This window comes from Mauremys reevesii, linkage group 3 (assembly GCF_016161935.1).
Source record: "Mauremys reevesii isolate NIE-2019 linkage group 3, ASM1616193v1, whole genome shotgun sequence".
Classification (NCBI taxonomy): Eukaryota; Metazoa; Chordata; order Testudines; family Geoemydidae; genus Mauremys; species Mauremys reevesii.
In genome coordinates this window covers 195,108,921-195,128,968 of record NC_052625.1, presented here as the reverse complement: position 1 = coordinate 195,128,968, position 20,048 = coordinate 195,108,921, and the positions used below count along the sequence as shown (strand labels likewise).

The 20,048-nt window shown below is 43.7% G+C and overlaps 1 protein-coding gene across 1 annotated transcript in view; it reads left to right on the top strand.

Moving 5' to 3' along the window:
- Window positions 1-19,138, top strand: part of CDC5L (cell division cycle 5 like) — a 49,409-nt gene extending 30,271 nt beyond the window's left edge. The window contains exons 15-16 of the mRNA XM_039530931.1: window positions 14,970-15,182; window positions 18,636-19,138. Coding sequence (XP_039386865.1) covers window positions 14,970-15,182; window positions 18,636-18,740 — 318 coding nt within the window. The 3' untranslated portion in view covers window positions 18,741-19,138. The remainder of the gene's footprint in view (window positions 1-14,969; window positions 15,183-18,635) is intronic.
- Window positions 19,139-20,048: the final 910 nt, after the last annotated feature.

Here is a 20,048-nt window from a genome sequence, read left to right as displayed (position 1 = left end):
CTATTCCTCCCCACCCCCATGCAGGTCTGGCTCTGGTCCCCTCTGTATTCATATTAGGCAGCTTCCTCCTCTAGTCTGCTTGAGTCCAGAGGTGGGGAGTGTTGACAGCACAGGAGAGACAGGTTCCCTGCTCTTACTTAGGTGCCCAAATCCAGATGCAGATTCACCATAGGGTAACCAGATGTCCCGATTTTATAGAGACAGTCCCGATTTTGGGGTCTTTTTCTTATATAGGCTCCTATTTCTCTTCCCCCCCGTCCCGATTTTTCACACTTGCTGTCTGGTCACCCTAATTCACCACGGCCTGCAACACAGATCAGCAGTTGCAAAGAGAGTCTTCCTCAGCGCCAGGTTGGAGCATGCTCCGTGCAGATGGAAGTCTCAATAGAGAATGTGGGAACTGGTTTTTTTCAAAGATTTAGAGCTTGGCCAAATTTGGATGGATTTTTACAGGTATGGCAAAAGGCACATCCCTGACACAAAGGCCAACTCCCTGCCAAATCTCAAGTCCCCGCTCCAAAGCATGGATGTGCTAGAGCTTTTTGAAGAAAACGTTGCCAGAATTTTTTAACAGGGGCAAAACAACATATTTTTCCCTTGCCTCGTTTTCCGAAATGGCAGAAATTTTAGAACAAAAATTCAGCCTGAGGCAGAGACCCAGCATGGAAAACATCAGACCGAGCGGTTTACATTCTGTAAAAGATATAATCAACTGAACACAGAGTCTTATAATGGGACATGTCAGGAAACCTGTATAGGTGGAGTTACCAGCCTCGCTTTTAATACAGCAAGAGATTTGCTAGTACTTTCCTCTTCCTTGAGAGATGAGTAAAAATTGTATGTTGTTTGAGTTTGCCAGCAGCAAAAACTGTAGATGGTCAGCTTTTGGGGCTGCTTTTAAACCCTCAGATTGAACTAAAATCTCATGCAAAGAAAATGTAGGCGTAGCAGTACTGGCTAGAGGCAGCTGTATATTAGGTGGTGATTGTGTAACATTTCCATATGGGCCTGTTACACCACAGTTCTAATGTAACAAAGCCCAGTTATTCCTAGCTCTGTCTTCACTGCACAGAAATTACCAGTTAGATTTATGGTGTGGATAAACAGTCATCTTCTTATAATCCGCCTGGTTCCACTGCCTGCCAGATTGAGTGATGAGTATTTTGACGTGACATTTACCTCTGTGAAATTGATTGTGCAATTACCAACAGCAGATTGTGCCATTAGTAATTGAACTCTGCAGAAGGAGCAGGTTAATTATGGAAAGCCGCCTGCTTATGCCTGGATAAGGTATCTTGCTGTTCAGCAATAGTGAGAAATAAGAAAAACTCCCTGATGATGATTTGAAGGCTGGAATGTTTAGTTCAATAATGCTTTGCACTTCAGTGGTGTGAAATTTTAGTCGGGATTTTAGGGCAGTTGACAAACATTAACGAATAAAGCCTCTCGACATCCCTTTGAGGTAAAGAAGTACTAGTCTCATGTTATAAATGGGGAAACTGAGGCACACAGACATTACTAGACCAAGGTGTCACTTGAAGTCAGCAGCAGCACTTGAGACTCCTGATACGCAGTCCTGCTCTTTTTCACTACAAGGTTACCCACCCTCCTTCCCTTTTTTCTAGAATATTGGTATATTTTTCTGACGTGCAGCTGTAAGGCTAGTGCCACCAGGAATTGGAATTTTCTGATGTGACACTGGTATTTGGCAAACAGTACAGCCAAAGTAATACCACACCTTGTCCCCCTCCTTTTTCAAGCAGAATATTTTTGGACTTAATGCATCGATTGTAACTTTCTGGTGAAAAGTATACCACTTCAGGTGCAATGAGAGATGGCAGGAGCATCTTCTTAACAAGTTAGTTTCTTTCCTTCTTAGTTCAGATTTCTGCCAGCATTACTTTGTCTTTGAAGAAAGAAGGTTCATAATGCTGGCTTGCAGCACATAAATATTTTATATCCATTGTGGTAGTTATGTCGTCATTTCAGTTAATTGCTAAATTATAAATGTTATTCAAAGTCTATGGGGAGGAAACTCTTGTTACATTGTATCCACAAAGCACAGTAAGTTATACTTTCCATGCAGTCAGATTTGCAAATGTATCATTGCACTGAGGCTACATTAGCTAGTGCTCTTTGTTGGTTGCTACTTTGAACTTGGTAGGAATGAGCAGGATGGTAACTTTCAGACCAGGTGGCTGTGTAGAGGAGCAAAAATGGCCAAGTTTGACCGAATTCAGTTTAACTGGAAAACCCTAGTTTTATTCTATGGGTTACATGCTATGCTCTCTGCTAGTGGATGCTTCAATTACTTTTATTTTATTGGACATACACAAAATACTATCTCTGGTTTAAAACAACAAGAAGTGTGGTGGCACCTTAAAAACTAACAGATTTATTTGGGCATAAGCTTTCGTGGGTTAAAAAACGAAAGCTTATGCTCAGATAAATGTTAGTCTTTAAGGTGCCACCAGACTCCTTGTTGTTTTTGTGGATATAGGCTAACATGGCTACCCCGATACTATCTCTGGTTTGTCTTCTCTAAAACTTAAAACTTCAAGTGTGTTTTCAGATTTGGTATTGTTCTGTTGGTTAGGGTAGAAAGGGGAAAAGGACACTTTTAAAATAGGAATGACACTTCATTGTCCAAGAACAAATGGGGAAAAAATTACAAGATCTTTCAGTCTCATCTGGTTTATCAGGTGGCTTAAATATGGTGATACCCAAGGGAGGAAAGGCTGAGAAATACTGGCAGTGTGGTAACAGCTTTAAACACTTGTACTCAAATTTCTGTCTTAGGTATCACTGCAACAGGTATAGAGTTGCCTAGGTGGTGCAGAGTGTCTGCAGACTTGTAGAGAATAAAATCTACTGAGGTATAGTTGGGGGCAGAAAATCACACCTCTCTTCAGGCCACAGGTTCATTAAAGGCCTGAGCCTCCAGATATCTTGTCTACACACCTAGCTACCTATCAGGCAAACTAAGGAAGAACTGGCACATTTTCCATGTTATCTGATGATGGTTATACATTGGTATATGCCTTCAGCAGCTATCATGTTAAATATTATTATCAATCATGGACATCCCAAATGGTTAGACTAATCTCAGAGGTACCATCTCTACCTGTAATATAAACACATTTTCAGAAAAAGGGGACCATAGCTGAATGGGCAGAGATCTTGTACTAATAAATCTGAAATGTTTGCCATATAGGCTGGATAGGAACCTAGCCCCTCTTTCTCTTGCCCTTCCAGGAACGGAACAAAGCAACCACCAGCAATGTAGGTGGAGGGGAGGCAATAAAGGGGTCAGAAGAAGTGGTAATGTTCCTTAGCAGCAGATACACCCACAATAAGAAGATACTTTCTCTTGGGAGGGAGGAGACTTATGGTTAGAGGCAGGAGTCCTGAGTTTTGGGCCCAGTGCTGCCAAAGATTCACTGCATGGCTTTGAGCAAGACACTTAACTTCTACGTGCCTCAGTTTTTCAGTCTTTAAAATGGGTATAACACCTACCTTGCAGGGTTATTGTGCAACTCCATGTTTGCAAAGTATTCACAGAGCTCTGGCTGGAAGTTGCTACAGAACTGCCAAGTTTTATTACTCCTGTTTTTAATACATTCAGTGTAACATCCTTCCATTCAGAATGTGAACATCTGAAACCTGGAGCACTGAATAGTTATGAAACTCTGCTTCCTTTCATGCTACAAGCAAGGACGTTAGTAAACTGGAGAGGGTTGAGAGAAGAACCACAAGAATGATTAAAGGATTGGAAAATGTTCCTTCTCAAGGAGCACAAACTAATTAGCTTAACAAAGAGAAGGTTAAGGAGTGACTTGATCAGTCTGTAAGTACTTACATGGGGAACTCTTTAATGGGCTCTTCAGTCTAGCAGACAAAGGTATAACACGAGCCGATGGCTAGACATTGAAGACTGGAAATAAGGTGTACATTTTAACAGTGAGGATAAATAACCATTGGAACAATGTTCCAAAGGTTATGGTGGATTGTCCATCACTAGCAATTTTAAAATCAAGATTGGATGTTTTTCTAAAAGATCTGTTCTAGTTCACACAGGAATTATTTCAGGGAAGTTTTATGGTCTGTGTTATGCAGGAGGTCAGATTAGATGATCATAGTGGTCCCTTCTGGCCTTAGAATCTATCTGAGTTTTCCCGGGGGTTTAGAATAAAATCAGTTGCCCTCCACATTCAAATGAAGTCACAGATTTGAGACTTGGTTTTGTTTTTGCCATTCCCGTAGTTTCTGCCTTGCAGTCACAAGGTCCCCTCTCCACAAGCATGCCCTGGGTTAGGATGCTACAGAACTGTTACAGAACTGATCAACACTGGACCATGGAGTCTTCCTGTGAGGGAGAAAGTAAATTTGGTTTTATTCAGAAGTGAGCAGTTCTCTAGGGGTACGTCCAGACTACCCGCCGTATCGGCGGGTAGCGATCGATTTATTGGGGATCGATATATTGCGTCTCATCTAGATGCGATATATCGATCCCCGAACGTGTTCCCCGTCGACTCTGGAACTCCACTGGAGTGAGCGGTGGTAGCGGAGTCGGCAGGGGAGCTGCAGCCGTCAATCCCGCGCGGTGAGGACGGGAGGTAAGTCGGAATAAGATACTTCGACTTCAGCTACGGTATTCCCGTAGCTGAAGTTGCGTATCTTACATCGACACCCTCCCCCACCCCAGTGTAGACCAGGCCTAGGACTTTAACCTTTGGGACACTGGTGTTAGACAAATGAGTTGGTTGGAAACTAGCTATGAATATTGCCCCTTGAGGGAGAATGACTTAGAATAGCACCTGCAAAGTGCTTTTACACATTCCATGCACTACATGAACTTTATTTAATCCTCAGCACCTTTGTGAGGAAGATACTACCTTGGGCAAATGAGTTCACAGACAGGTGGTCTCGTGGGGATCACACAGTGGATTACTGGAGAGAAAGGAATGTAGATGTCCTGAATTTCCATCTCCTAAATAGTCCACTAGGCCATAGCCATACTGCCTCTCACTCATTTGAGGGTTAATATTCTAAGAGGCTACAATGTGTGAATGGTTTGAGAACTGCTCTATATTAAAATTTTATTAAAGCTAATGTTAAAAAAATTATATAATACGTAGGTTGGGAAAAGAGTGTCTGTACATCTGGGTACAATGCTTAGATTTTCCACAAATGTAAAGTTAGTTTTTAAAAGTCATATGATACATAGACTACATTATCAGCAATAACCCAAATTTAGGTGAATAGATTTAACAATACAGTTTAGATATTAGAATTCGAATACTCGGGTACATCACTCATGAAAAGTTATACAGGGATTTGGTTGTGGAAAGCAAAATATATCAATGACTGGAGTTTGTCCCTCAATAATTGAGAATTAGGTTGTCTATTTAGAAAATACAATCCATGAGGAAAGTATTTGTTACTTTCCTGACTGCGCTTCTCATCGGCACTCCAGGTCATCCCTCCTGGTATTGCTGATGTCCAGTGATGTGTTATGTAGATGTCCCTTGACCACCTGATTGCATCCGACACCATGAGTTGCCATATCAGCCAAGTGTAACGTTGACCGATTCTGCATTCTCTCAGCACTCGCTTGTTACTGGGATCCCATGTGCCTAAGGCTCCAATGATCAGTGTGTGTGTCTGGACGTGGTAACCCTTAGCTCTCAAGGTTTCAGCCAGAAGGGCATATTTCTCTACCTTTCGAGCTTGGGCATCGTAGAAGGCCGAGGTCCTGTTCTCGAACAGCACTGTGACGTCCACCATAACAATCTTCTTCTGGTCCTTGTTGGTGATGACGATGTCCGGTCGCAGTTGGCTGTCGGTTCCGGGGATGGCGGAGTTTACGACAATCTTTGCCAACAGTGGCGGGATGGCTCTGGATTGCACCAGACTTTTTACCCAGTTGGTGGACTCGTTTGTGTCAGTGCTCAGCAGTGGCATTGCTCATGAATCCTTTAAGACATGCCAGTAATCCAAATAGAACTGGAAGTTGGCAGTCAAAAAAAAAAAAAAGATGAGGTAAAATGGCTGGCAGTTACATGTTGCTTAATCAGCTACCATTAGTGAGGTGGGGACTCTTTGCTAAAACCATTGCAGTTGATATTGTTTTGGTAAACAAAGCTTACACATTTGAAAATTACAAATTCATAATAGGAATCTGTGTGATTAGGAATTAAGATCATCCTTTTTAGCACTGACATAGCTCTCTATCATCAAAGGATTTCACAAACACTAACCACTAAACAACAATTTATTTTCTGGTCTGTCAAGAATCAGAATGCTCAATGGTTTGAGGCCACCTATTTGCCTATGAAACTATTGTGAAATGATGGCGGTAGTGTAAAACGCTATCAGAGCTTACCTGATTGGCTCTAGGGTAGTCCATTATGTATGTTGTGCCGCCAGGAGGCACGAATTGCTGCTGATGCAGTGATTTGCAGTTCTGCTGTGGAGCTCCAGCTAATTTGGTGATAGCCTTATGGACCTGGGTACTAGCATTTCCTAAAAGCTCCTAGGCTCTCCGTTACTTCATGTGATTAGTATTGTATTGTGTACTAAGTAGCTAGATGGAGTACTTTGTTCTTCTGATTTACCAGGTAGCTTTATTCTCTGCTTGAATTTCCACATGATTTTAGCATCCTTTATGTCAAAGACATAGAAGCCAATATTTTACAATTGGAAAGAAAGGGAACCCAGCTTTCCAATAACATTTTATTTAAAAAGGTAATTCTGTAGCATCCATCACCAGTAGTATCTGCTTGTGCATTCCATAAATAAATATGGCTATACTATTAATCAAAGCTGTCATTTTGAGAGAATGGTTGCTATGATCATATTGTGAGTCTAGGGGAGTTATCACAGTGACAAGGAGAATGATGTGATTTGTTTGTTTTTTATGGGCAATATCTCTTGAGCCACTAGGAGTAGAAACACACAGGCCACATAACAGGCGTGGCCAAACCACGGCTCGTCAGCTGCATGCAGCTCTTTTACAGTTAAAGTGCGGCTCATGGATCCCCTAATGCCCGCGCCCTATTCCCCACCCACCAGGTTGCGGGGGGAGCTTGGGACTTCTGCGCTGCTGAGAGGGGAGGTCTCTGGACTTTAGCCCAGTGCCTTGACAGGTGCCGCCCCGCAGGGCAGGTTGTGCATATCTTGCAGCTCTCAAATTTCTGAAGGGTCAGTAAATTTGGCCACCCCGCCATATAAGCTCAAATGATGTTGGGACAAGTAACTTCGAAACACTAGTTATGCATCCATGTTCAGAAAGAATGTTTTGATTCCTGTTGTTTGTTTGGCAGACCAGTGTGCTGTAGCATGTGTACTGTGTTCTGGCAGAGTGGTGGAATTTCTCTTTCCGGTCAGAGTTGTGCTGTTCTCTAGAAAACTATTGACTGTGAACTTGAATGCCAAAGCATGGAGCCCCCAGACACCTTTTGTTCAGCGTGAAATGCTCGTAAACAGATGTTGCCTACAACAGGGGTTCTCAACCTTTTTCTTTCTGAGGGCACCCTCAACATGGTAGAAAAACACCAGGACCCAGCCAGTGGGGGGTGAACTTGGGACTCCAGACCAGGGGTGGGAACCCTTGGGCATAGGTGTAGTTTGACTTCTATTTTTTGGGGAGGGGAGACAAGGGTCAGCAAGGCTCTGGCCGGCTCTGCACAGCAGGGTCCAGGCAGGGAGCGCCATCTTGACCCCCGATTCACCTCAGCAGGCCACCCACCTGTCTGGGGCTGTGTGCCGATGGTTACTCCCTGAGGGCTCTCCTGGGCCTGGAGCCACCCCGGCTGCATGAGCAGTCAATGGGGGCTGGGAGATGAGGAGCAGCCACAATTCCAGGCACCAGCAGCAGATGGGATGAGGAGCTCGGGGTTTCAGCCCTGCGCCACTCCCAGCCTCAGCCCAGTGAGGGGGCGCAGGGGTTCGGGGCACCAGGTTTCAGTGACGAGGCTCCACGGACCCCCTGAAAGGGCTCGCAGACCCCCAGGAGGCCACAGACCCCTGATTGAGAACCACTGGCCTGCAGTATGGTATTGAGCTGGGGGGAGAATGAGAGAATTCAAATACTGAAGAGGGAAAAGACTTCAAGAATGTTTAAAAGAGAGAGGGAGAGAATCCAAGGCAGCACCTCTTTATTAAAATCACACTTCTCTAGGTTTATCTTTATTGGGATCAATCATTATGATGGGCTAGGTTATTCAGTGTACTGCAGTTATAGCAGGTAATTTCCACATAGGGATGTTAAAAGGAGATGTGATCTAAATGAATCTAGTGTTTATAAAGATTGCTAATGAAGTTAGTCAGATCTGGCTGCTGCGCATTTTTTCTGTTTATAAAATAAATCCAGTATTTAGCTAATTGGCTCACCATTTTCAGAGAAAGTTATGAGCTTGTGTGTTGGTAAAAGCCAGGGGACCATATTGTTAAGGGCGTAACAAGATATAAATCTTGTATTGGCTTTATTAAAAAAAAAATCTTAACCAAAATGTATTATGAAACTTGAAGGAAGCTCATAACAATCCCCACCTCCAGCAACATATTTCATTCATAGACTGCTGTTGAGTTATTAGTTGTGATCTTGGCCAAACTGTTCAGGAGACAGTCTGCCACAAGTGTTAATAAACAGTAGTGGCATGTAATCTATATAATAAAGTGCAAAATAGTGGTTCACCCTTAGGCCTCCTGATTGTTGGATTAAATAGGAACAGAAAATGTTAGCTGGCCTTTTCTCATTTGAGTTATGTCTGTTTTCAGGGATATAATTATATACAGTAATACCTCACTTCAGGGGATTTTTATTGAGTAACTTTTCTATGAAAAATCAAGATGCCGGAGTAAATCAGGTTTAAATCTCACTTTGCATAATTTTAAGAGATGTCAAACTCAGTGGCCTTATTGAATACAGTACACAGGTAGTACTCTTATCCTTGCATCCAAGCTACATTAAGAAATGCTCCTCGTTAGTACAATAGTGAAGTGCTAAGTTTATAGTGTATTGAACCATATGAAGTGGTAGTGTTGATTAGCTGAGCTTGTGCTAAAGTTGACATAATGAGTTAACTTTTGAAGATGGGAGCCTTTACTGTCTGACCAGAAAGACTACTTAAAACCTTTATTTTTTTATTACAGTAGACCCTAGAGCAGTGGTGGCCAACCTGCGGCCCATCAGGGTAATCCGCTGGTCGACCATGAGACAGTTTGTTTACATTGACCATCTGCATGTACGGCCACCTGCAGCTCCCAGTGTCCGCGGTTTGCCTTTCCTGGCCAATGGGGGTGGCGGGAAGTGGTCGCCAGCCCGCACTGCTTCCTGCAGCCCCCATTGGCCAGGAACTGCGAACTGCGGACACTGGGAGCTGCAGGCGGCCATGCCTGCGGACAGTCAATGTAAACAAACTGTCTCGCGGCCCATCAGCGGGTTACCCTGACGGGCCGCAGGTTGCCCACCGCTGCCCTAGAGTCTTCAACTGAGATTAGGGCCCAATTACGCTAGTAAGGTAGTGAGATACGGGCCCTACCCCAAGTGCTTGCAATCTGAATAGGCAAAACAGACAAAAAGATGCTTGAAGGAAAGATAATGAGGAACTGAGGCCTGGAGCTATTGGTGAGTTGCCGAAGGTCACACACAGAGGGTGTGGAGGAGGTAAGAAATGAATCCAGAACTCCTGAGTCACAGTCCTGTACCTTAACCACAAGACTATCCTTCCCCTCATCCTTGCACAGTGTACATCCAGTCAAGAAATCCTTGGACTCTGTTTTGTTTTGTTAAAGTGGGAATTGGCACAGAAACCTAAGGTTGCATAACCCCCCCCTCTTTCCCAATCACTTCTTGAAGTTTTCATATATCGGACTGAAACTTTCCATGCTTGGCCTTTGCCCAAAACTGGCAGAAAAAAATGGCAGTCATTTGTGAATACAAGCAGCATGGAAGAAAAAACACTTTATTTTAAAAAATAAATTCTTGTGACCTTTTGTTTGGTCTACAGCCAAAACAGCTGATGGCTGACACTGGCATGGAAAGAGCTCAGCACCACAGGACCCTGGGATGCTGGGGGTCTTAGTCCACATGGGTCCGTTTGAAATATCGGTGTAATTTAACTCATGTTCCAGTGTCATGCTATGGGGATATAAGCTGCTTCATACTTGTAGAGCTTTGTGGTGACACCCTGATTCTCCAGAGTTATCAAGCAAGTTGTCTCCATCACTGACAATTTTTAAATCAAGATGGAATGTTTTTCTAAAAAATCTGCTCTAGGAGTTATTTTAGGGAAGTTCTATGGCCTGTGATATACAGGAGGTTAGACTAGATGATCACAATGGTTCCTTCTGGCCTTGGAATCTATTAATCTTGGAATCTATGATTGCAGCCCTGTCTGGAGCACATAGCAATTTTCCCTCCTCCTACTTTACAGGAAATCTCCATTCCCTTAACTTCCCTAACACATACTAATTCTAGATACCTTCCCATTCCCTACCTTCATCCCACAGAACTGACCTCTGGTCTCTCCTTCCCCGGACCATGGGCCAGGAGTTTGGGGTAGCGGGAAAGGTTGCATATTGATATTTAGCGATTGCAGCTGAAGGGCTCCCTGATAACTGCTTTTGTAGGTGTCTCCAGGTTTGCTCCCAAAGGATCCACTGCACATCTGTAGAGAGAAATATGATACACAGGGGCTGGAAAGGGAAGGTTCCTGTGTCTTTTTAAGATATGCAAAGGTTTTGCCCTGATCCAATGATATTGAATCACTTTGCCCATGTCTGTGCACATTGTTCTGTTCCAGGATAGTGGGTGCATCAGGCAGCATGATCAAAATTGGCCCAGAAGCAGTAGGAAATAAGTAACTCAGCAGAGAAATCCTTCAAGTGTTTTTAATTTTCCTGTTATTTTCACGTGGAAAACAGTTGTCAGACTTCACTGAAATCCATTTCTCAGTTTTAAGGAAAGAATGCATTTAAACACACCTCTCCCTAACAGCTTTGTGTTTTAGCCGGGTATCTGAGCCTTAACGTTTTATGAAGCTTGAACTAAAATTATATGCAGTTCTTGGCATTAATGAAGCAGTCAGCAATTTTTAATACTTAGAATTTGTTACCAAATGTTGAGACACACACGCGCCCCCCCCCCCCCCGACCCTTCCACGGGGTCCTTAAGTCTTCTAGTTTGGGTGGAAGAGGGAAAGGTGAAGAATGCTCCAGTTTCTTGGTTACAGGCTAGGAAGGAAGGAATAGATGTTTTTTCTGTTTTTAAATATTTAGGAGGCACCAGATATTACGTGGTGGGGGGAGGGTGTCTGTCATTACCTAAATAAGCAGGAAGCAGTGCAGAAAAGCATGAGGTGAATGGCAGCTTGAGAATCTGTACGTAGGTGAGAATGAGAATCTGTATCCAGAAGAAGTGGAGACTTTGAGCTCAATTCTGACCTTCTGAAGATCTGAAAGTATTGGATTCAGTAAGAATCTCACTTGGATCCCTTTTTACTTTGTACCCTGGGCCCTTTGTCAACTTCAGCCTTTATCAAGTGTTAGGGCTTGGCTACACTTGCGAGTTACAGCGCATTAAAGGAGCCCCGGGCGCACTAGCTCACTCCCCAGCCACACTGGCAAGGCACGTAGAGTGCTCTGACTCCTCGGCTAGAGCGCTCCTAGTACTCCACCTCGGCGAGTAGAATAACGTTTGATGTGCCCCCGCTGGAGCGCCCCAGCGTCAGTGTGAACGAGGTGTTGCATTACTGCGCTCTGATCAGCCTCCGGAAGTGTCCCATAATCCCCTTAAGTCAAGTGGCCACTTTTGTCATTGTTTTGGATATGCCCTTTGAAAGCTCTGTTTGACAGCCAGCTGCTTATCTGCTCCGAGACAAAGCAACCATTACTGTGGAATGCTGTGTGAGAGAGAGAGATGGGGGTGTAGGGGAAGAGGGAGGTCTGCTGCTGTCTGAACTTACAAGACAGTATGCTGACATGCTCTCAGCTCCCCAAAAACCCACTCTCTCTCCCCCTACATACACACAACATACTCCCTGTCACACTCCATCCCCGCCCCCATTTGAAAAGAACTTGTATGCTGGGATAGCTACCACAATGCACTGCTCTCTATGGCCATTGCAAGAGCTGCTAATGTGGCCATGCTAGTGCATTGTCAGCTGTCAGTGTGGACAGACTGCAGCGCTTTCCCTACTGCGCTCTACGAAGGCTGGTTTAACTCAAAGTACTCTACATCTGCAAGTGTAGCCATGCCCATAGAAATAGGATTACTTGTTTGTGTGGGGCCAGCCTATGTCATTGCTGGGACTGTGGTCTCCAGCATTTTAATGGGACGTTATATAAAGCACAGATTACACACTTGGTTCTGCTATACAATCCTCCTCTCTTATAGTGAAGTCATTTCCAGCCTCTTCCCGTGAGCAACTTCATTATAAATGGAGGTTGGCTTTTGTGCACTGCAATACAATGAAACAATGTGGTACTCTCGTCTCCTTTGCTATAAGTAGAGTTTTATTATATCAGAGTTCTCTACTTACCTATGAATCTATCCATGCTGTGGCATCCAAGCATAAATTATTCCAAAGACTTGTTTTTTAGTAGTAGTAATCAGAAAAATGGTCCATTTATTATGTCGCTGTGTTTGTTGATGAAGCAACAATACATTTAACCATCTGCACGTTTAAAGTTTTCATAGTTTTTTAGTCATAAAGTAACCTCAGGAACATTAGCGGCTCATTTATTTATGTGATTTTTTTTTCTTTAGATGTTTACAAATGTTGAGAAAGGGGCACCTCTTCATATACCCTTGATCAGAGGTTTTCGAACCATGGGGCATGCCCCCTGTGGGGCGGGGAGCAAGTAGCAATGCCACGCAGCTCGGGCCGGCAATGCCAAGCGGCTCGGGGAGGGAGCGCCCTCTACCCCCCTTACCTCAGTAGGTCACCCAGCCTGTGGGTCAGTGTCAGCATCTGCGGTGGCTGCGCTGATTTCTGCTCCCAGCAGCCTCCGCGCCCAGCACTGGCTCCACCCCCAGAGACCGTCGCACTTACCTTCCCCCACCCTGAAAGTCCGAGAGAGGAGGGGCAGGTATTGTCTGTTTTTCTCTGGCTTGTGGAAGAGGCGGTTGCAACTAAAAATTGTAACTCAAAGTCGGGGCTCAGCTGAAAAAGTTTTAAAACAGCTGCTCTAGATACCCTGAAAATACATTGAAAAGAGCCACAGTCCAGTTCAGTCTAATCCCTACCAGCAAGCCAGGCAGCTCAGAAGCGCAAATCTCTCTTCCTTGTCCCATTAACAGTTTCCCACCCTTACAATCCCCTTGTTTTTCTGTATTTTGCCTATTAAAATACTGGTATGTAAAAGGCTCTAATTCGCACGTTTAGTTCTAGAGTAAAACTCGTTAAGGAGTTGGCATTAATATCTGCTTTGTCCTAACATGGATCATGTGACTATAATGGTTGTGATTGATTGGTGTGGACGTAGGTGTCTATTTGAGTATATTTGACACACTACAGAACACTTAGAAAAATGGTCCTTGCCCAGTGTGCTTACAATCTTCATACTCAATAAAACGCATCATGCACTGGGAAACCAGAGGGTAGACTTAGCACAAAGCAATGCTGTATTCTGTGTTTTTGTTAATCGGTTAATAATGACTTTGTGTTTGATAGATGTGATATTTACCAACGCAGCACTTGATTTCTAAAAGAAAATAGACCCCACTGACTACTGTTACTTGAGTTGGGAACTTGTAATTTAGTATTTACAGATTGTATTGCCAGCTTAAAAGAAGCATTTATTCCAATCTCCTGCACTGTTTAATACACCGTTAGTATTGGGAAGCCACATTTTGAGAAGATGGACTTTTACCCTTTTTTAAATTTAGAATCGTTTGCACAACGTTTTCTGCAAAAAGACGTATTCCATTAAAATAGCCTAAAACAACAAGTAAATCCGTATGTCCGTAAATAGAGATATGAAATACTACATCTCTCCCAGACTCTGTTCAGTGATATTTCATAGTGCTACTAGATTGCTGATTCAACACAGAGCATTTCTTTGATACTATCAGTTGGAGCTGGACTAGGAGTGTAAGCATTAACAATCCTTCAAAACTTTGATGATCCAATTAATATTGCTCAGATAAGCAAGGTGTCTCTCTCTCTCTCGGCACTATCTGTGGCTGGCAGACATATATCTCACAGTACGTGACAGGTTATGATGCCTTTCATTTCCAGTGGTAAAAATTGTCTTTACTGTGCTTGCTCCTCTGCATATATAATGTCCTATGTGGCAGGTGTTTGGATTTCATCTTTTTCATTAGCATTTGTCATTTGAAAACCCTAATTCTGGACTGTGGCTACCATCCGAATAGTTTAGAGGCCTGGGCAGGACTCTCTTGGGCCAAGGTTTTACCATGAGTCAATGTAAAGTGCTCACTGCAAGACCCCAGGAATAAGAATCAAATTCTGGTAACTGGCAGGCCTCTACCATGGTGCAGATTCTTTTCTCTCATTTTAGTGTATCATGCAGCCGCAACTGGAGCGGGGGGTGCTGTTGTGCATGCTGTTAGAATATGAAATTTCATTAGAATAACTTTAAAGTCCAGTTTGGGCAGGCGATTAGGCAAGATATCTTTCCACTAAACCAGGGGCGGCCAACCTGAGTCTGAGAAGGAGCCAGAATTTACCAATGTACATTGCCAGAGAGCCACAGTAATACATCAGCAGCCCCATATCACTCTTTCTGCCCCACCCCAGGCACCTCCCGCCCACCGGCGGGGTGGGGCCGGGAGCAGAGGGGGGTCGAGCACCCACCGGTGCCAGAAGTCGGTGCCTATGGTCTCATCTGTCTTGGGTTGTTGAACTATAGAAGGTGCTTATCCTACAGTGCACTTCAGAAATAGAAAGATTTAGCATTGTTCTGCATCAGTAATACACACATTGGTTTCTTCTCTACAGATAAACAGAGGTCACATGACAACAGAAGCTAAGAGGGCTGCCAAGATGGAAAAGAAGATGAAGATTTTGCTTGGTGGTTACCAGTCTCGGGCAATGGGACTCATGAAACAGTTAAATGATTTGTGGGACCAGATTGAACAGGCTTACCTGGAGTTACGTACTTTTGAGGAGTTAAAGAAACATGAAGATGCGGCTATTCCCAGGAGACTGGAGGTAGGATTCCTAAACACCACTTCAGTGGATCGTGTAGCAGCACAGAAACAGAGAAGTGTTTGTTTAACAGTGTTAAATTTGCATGGGCTGCTGCTGCTCCTTGGCTACATTAATTTTTTAATAATGCGTTTTTTAAAATTAATGTCAAGTTCTTTCTTCTGCGTAATTATCCAGGTTCTTACACTGTTTCCCATCACTGTAGTATCTGAGATCCTGGGCCATGTTAAAGCTGAGGCTGATCTTTTTATTGCTGCTTCTTCTCCCACCCTTGTTTATTTTATTGTGTTTTGGTTTTTTAATCTTATACAACAGACTGTTTGATTTAGCAGAAGTTATATGTTACCTAGTTATTTTTAGTTGACTATTATAATATATTGGGATAGATCCACCGCTGAAGTCAATGGAGCTATGACAGTTTACACCAGCTGTAGCTAGGCCCGTTATCTCTTCTTATGTTAGTGTTAACAAAGTGTAATAAGATTATGGTCATGTTTAAATAAAAATTAAAAAGAAAAAGTGGTAGAGGAACCATATCAGAATGGACATATTACTGTGTAGTATAAAACCATGGGAAATTAGGTGCCTGCGTTCTTCATCTATTCCTACACAGTGGAAAAGGTCCCGTTTGGATAAGATTGTTTTCACACGAAAAGGATTTCTTATGCATATAAGTGGAAACATGGGAAATAGAGATAAGAAAATATGGGATTCATATAGGATCTGAGCTGGCCAAGGTGACTGCAGAACAGCCGCTGTATTCTCTTCTCCCTCTTGTATTTAAAAAAAGAAATTACAGCTAAGTTTAATTCCCAATGCTTATGGTAGGAGAAGATGTACAAAACGGGAAGAAGCTACTTTATTGTCATGTGTGCAGTGTTGGCAATTAGAAAGACCTTGTTTTTATTTTACAACATAGCAAACTATCTGGAAGGCATTCAGGGGAAGGAAAGGTGGAACATCCCCCATACATCACTCTTCTGTGCAGTTACTTTTCCGTAGCATGCTTTAAAAAGCTGGTGCTGATTGCTCACTAATTGTCCCAGGTTTGTGAAGTATCATCAGCCGTCTTACTAAGGCAATTTATGAGAACTGGATGGATTTCCATATCTAAGTAGGGAATTTCATGTAAGAAACTGCAAACTCCCTGCACCTTTTCCCATATTGTTTTATCCAAAATCTTTGGCGTACACTGCCTTGCAGTCTTAAATGCATCACCGTTTTATTGAACAGTGTATGTCCTGTGGATCAAAAGCATCACTTATTTTTCTGCTGCACTTAAATGGCCAGATTTTGATTTCTAAGGCCTGGTCTACACTGGGGGGGGGGGGTCGATCTAAGGTATGCAACTTCAGCTACGTGAATAGCATAGCTGAAGTCGAAGTACCTTAGCTCGAATTACTTACCCGTCCTCACGGCGCGGGATCGACGTCCGCGGCTCCCCTGTTGACTCTGCTACCGCCACTCGCTCCGGTGGAGTTCCAGAGTCGACGGGGGCGCATTCGGGGTTCGATATATCGTGTCTAGATGAGACGCGATATATCGAACGCCGAGAAATCGATTGCTACCCACTGATCCGGCGGGTAGTGAAGACGTACCCTAAAAGAGACATTGTTACGTATGTTAGTAGGTCAGGTGACTAGTGCTCTATGTGCCGCTCCTTGAATGAATCTGCTCTGAACCCAAAGCTGGTCATAGTCAATCAATTGTGAACACTCTAGTCATGGGGTTCTCACAACAAAATTTTTGGTGGCCTCAGAGTCCAGCCACCAACTCTTGCTGGTGGCTCCTCTTGACAAACCCGTCTCTCTGTCCCTGCCTCCTGTGGCCCTTCATCAAGAGCCTTCCCCAGGGAAGGTGGGTCAGGAACTCAACGGCCATCTGCCGAGTCCCAGGCTCCACATGCTCTGGCGAGAACACTGGAGCCGCCTTCACTGACAAGATCCACCTCCAGTGCCAAGCACGTTGGCCCATGTGTCTTCAGAGGTGCTGCCCAAAGCCTCCAAGGAGGCTGCACGATGCAGGGTGCTGATGATCCCTACTGGCGGTGCCAGCATAAACACCAAGGCAGCACATCTCACTGCCCTTGATAACAGCTGGGCACTACAGGGAGGTGCTGCTGCTCTGCCCGTCTCTCCCAGTCTATGCCCCTGCTTTAGAGGCTGTCATGGCCACAAAAAACTCCGCTAGTGGCCACATTTTAGAAATGCTGCTCTAGTCAGTGGCATGTGCTAGAGTTTGGAGCAGCTCCACTCTCATTGTGGACTGCAGTGGACACAACCAAATGGGAGATGGCAGCCATGAGAAGTTACAGCCAGGATCTTAATCAGGTAAAGTGATGTAGTATGCCAATAGGTTGGCAGCCACTGGTATTAAATTATCCTTTGAGTTGGAAACTATAATTAATAGTGCACACAGGAAAATTGTGAAGAGTTTTGTTAATCAGAATAAGAATGGCTGGTCTTTAAAATTGTGTCATTAGGTTAATACAAGAACTAGTCAGTCAGAAATCTGCTATTTTGTCAAAGCCAAAATGTTTTTGTGGAGACGTATCAGTTTTGATGACGTTTTAGAGAGAGACAGACAATCTCTATTGCTTAGTTGTTCTGGCACAGGTCCGGGATGTGGGAGACCCTGCTGAGCCTGATTCAGAGCTGTTTTTCACCCCAGGGCTGGTCTACACTGAAAATTTACATCAGCATTGCTACGTCTCTCAGGTGTGTGAAAAAATCCACGCCCTGGAAGAATGTAGCTATGTTGATCTAACCCCCGGTATAGACAGTGCTAGGTCAATGGAAGAATTCTTCTGTCCACCTATCTACTTCCTCTTGGGGAGGAGCGCGACAGCAGTGTAGCATTCTAGGTGTACACATAGTCTGATCACTCTGAACTTGCTCCAGTGCGAGTGAAAGCAAACCTTGTAACCTTGAAAGTTGCCACAAAAGAAAATTGTCATCATTCTCCAGTCGGCTCTAGTTATAACTGGCAAAGGCAATAAAAGGAAATCCTTTTTCATGCAATGTAACTGAAGTGCAGAACTCCTTTGGCACAGGATGTCATTGAGGCCAAAAACTTGGCAAGAGTTAAAAAGCTAAAAATAATGAATACAAACAGATTTTGGAAGAGACATTAAATCTCAGACATGGGATTTTAAACTAATTGAACCAGGGATTAGGAGACCTAATGTGGGGAGCACATCTTCCCATACCTGCATAAGGCTTCTTGCACTTCCTCTGCAGCAGCTGCGGCTGGCTGCTCTGAGACAGGACACTGGACTGGATGGACTACAGCTCTGATCCAGGATAGCAATTCCTGTGTTTCTAATAATCAAATAGCATATCTATCTCAGACAACACACTTTGGTCTCAAGGAAAAATACAGCCCATGCTAACTCAGTGTGTGATAGTGTAAATTGTGTGAGAATTTACCAGTTGTTACTTTTTGTTTTCCTATTAGTGTCTAAAAGAAGACGTGCAGCGGCAGCAAGAGCGAGAGAAGGAGCTCCAGCAGAGATTTGCAGACTTTATGCTGGATAAGGAGACTTTTCAATCAAAATATTGAAGCACAAAATTACTTGGTTGTTCGATGTAACATTTTTCAAATGCACGGATACTTCTCCTGCATCTTGCCATCCATATCTCAGAAATCAAGCGTAGGTAAATTTGCAACTCTTTGCATCTCGTGTTTTTTGTAAATGGACTGTCATTGTACCAAATGTTCTAGGTGTGAACGGCTTGGTTCAATATTCGAGATTTGGATTTAAACGTCCAGGGCTTTGATATTAAAAGAAGAAATCACACTGGGATTTTTTTAGCCATGTTGTTGTTTGCTAGGGTTATTGCTGATTCATGCTCCTAGTGTCTTACCATTCTTAAAATCCTACCAGACATATACCTGCAGTATATGTGCTTGTGAATAGTGTCTCTTGAATAAACCTGGAATGTAAAGAAATATATAAAAAGAAATGTTTGTCTCTCACTTGGAATGGAATCTTGAAAAAAAGAAAAGGAAATATCTGTTTCATGCTAATAGGAAAGCCTTTCTTTTACTTTACTGTCAAATAATTAGGACTTATCTTATCAGTAAGGGCATATATGTAGTATAACTAGGGGACATATGCATAGGATTGGAAGGGCCCTCCTGGGTTATCCAGTCCAGTCCCCTGCTATTGCAGGCAAGCCAGCTAAAACTAAAGACTCCCCATTATTTTATGCGTATGTCACTCAATGCTCTTTTTTTAACATCTGGATACCCCATGATCATATTGATACATAAAAGGACTGAAGAAATAAGGTTAGCTTTACCTTTCCCACTGAGGAATAGGGTGATTCTTTTCCCAAAAGCACTCAGCATTGGCCTCGCTGCTCCCATCAACATCAATGGGAATTTTACCTCTGAATTCAGGGGGAACGGAATAAGGCCAGCTCTGAGCACTTCTGAAATTCCCACTGTAATAGTATCTCTCCTCTTGGTTTAGCTGACAATTTATTGGATGAGACCCTAACCCACATTTTGGCCCCATAAACTTGGAGAAAAGGCCAGAGCAGCATAAAGGGGTTCTAAAGGCACTCGATCCAGCTAGGGAAGAACCTGAGGAAGGCAGCCACAAGCTGCCTTGTAAGGACCCCCTCACAAACTCTGCTATAGATGTGGAGGGCAGGAGGGTATCACTGGGCTGTGGTCACGGAGCTCCTGGGCAGTACTACTGACTGTAGGTAGCCAGGCTCAAGGCTAAGTAATACTGAGAGTTGCTTCGCCCCGCAGAGCAGCCCAGAACTAGGAGGGCTCAATGGTGGCCTGAAACCACCTTGGCCCCTCCTCCTGCGCTGCGAGTTTTGTATTGTCTCTTAGAGGCTCAGCACAGAATCA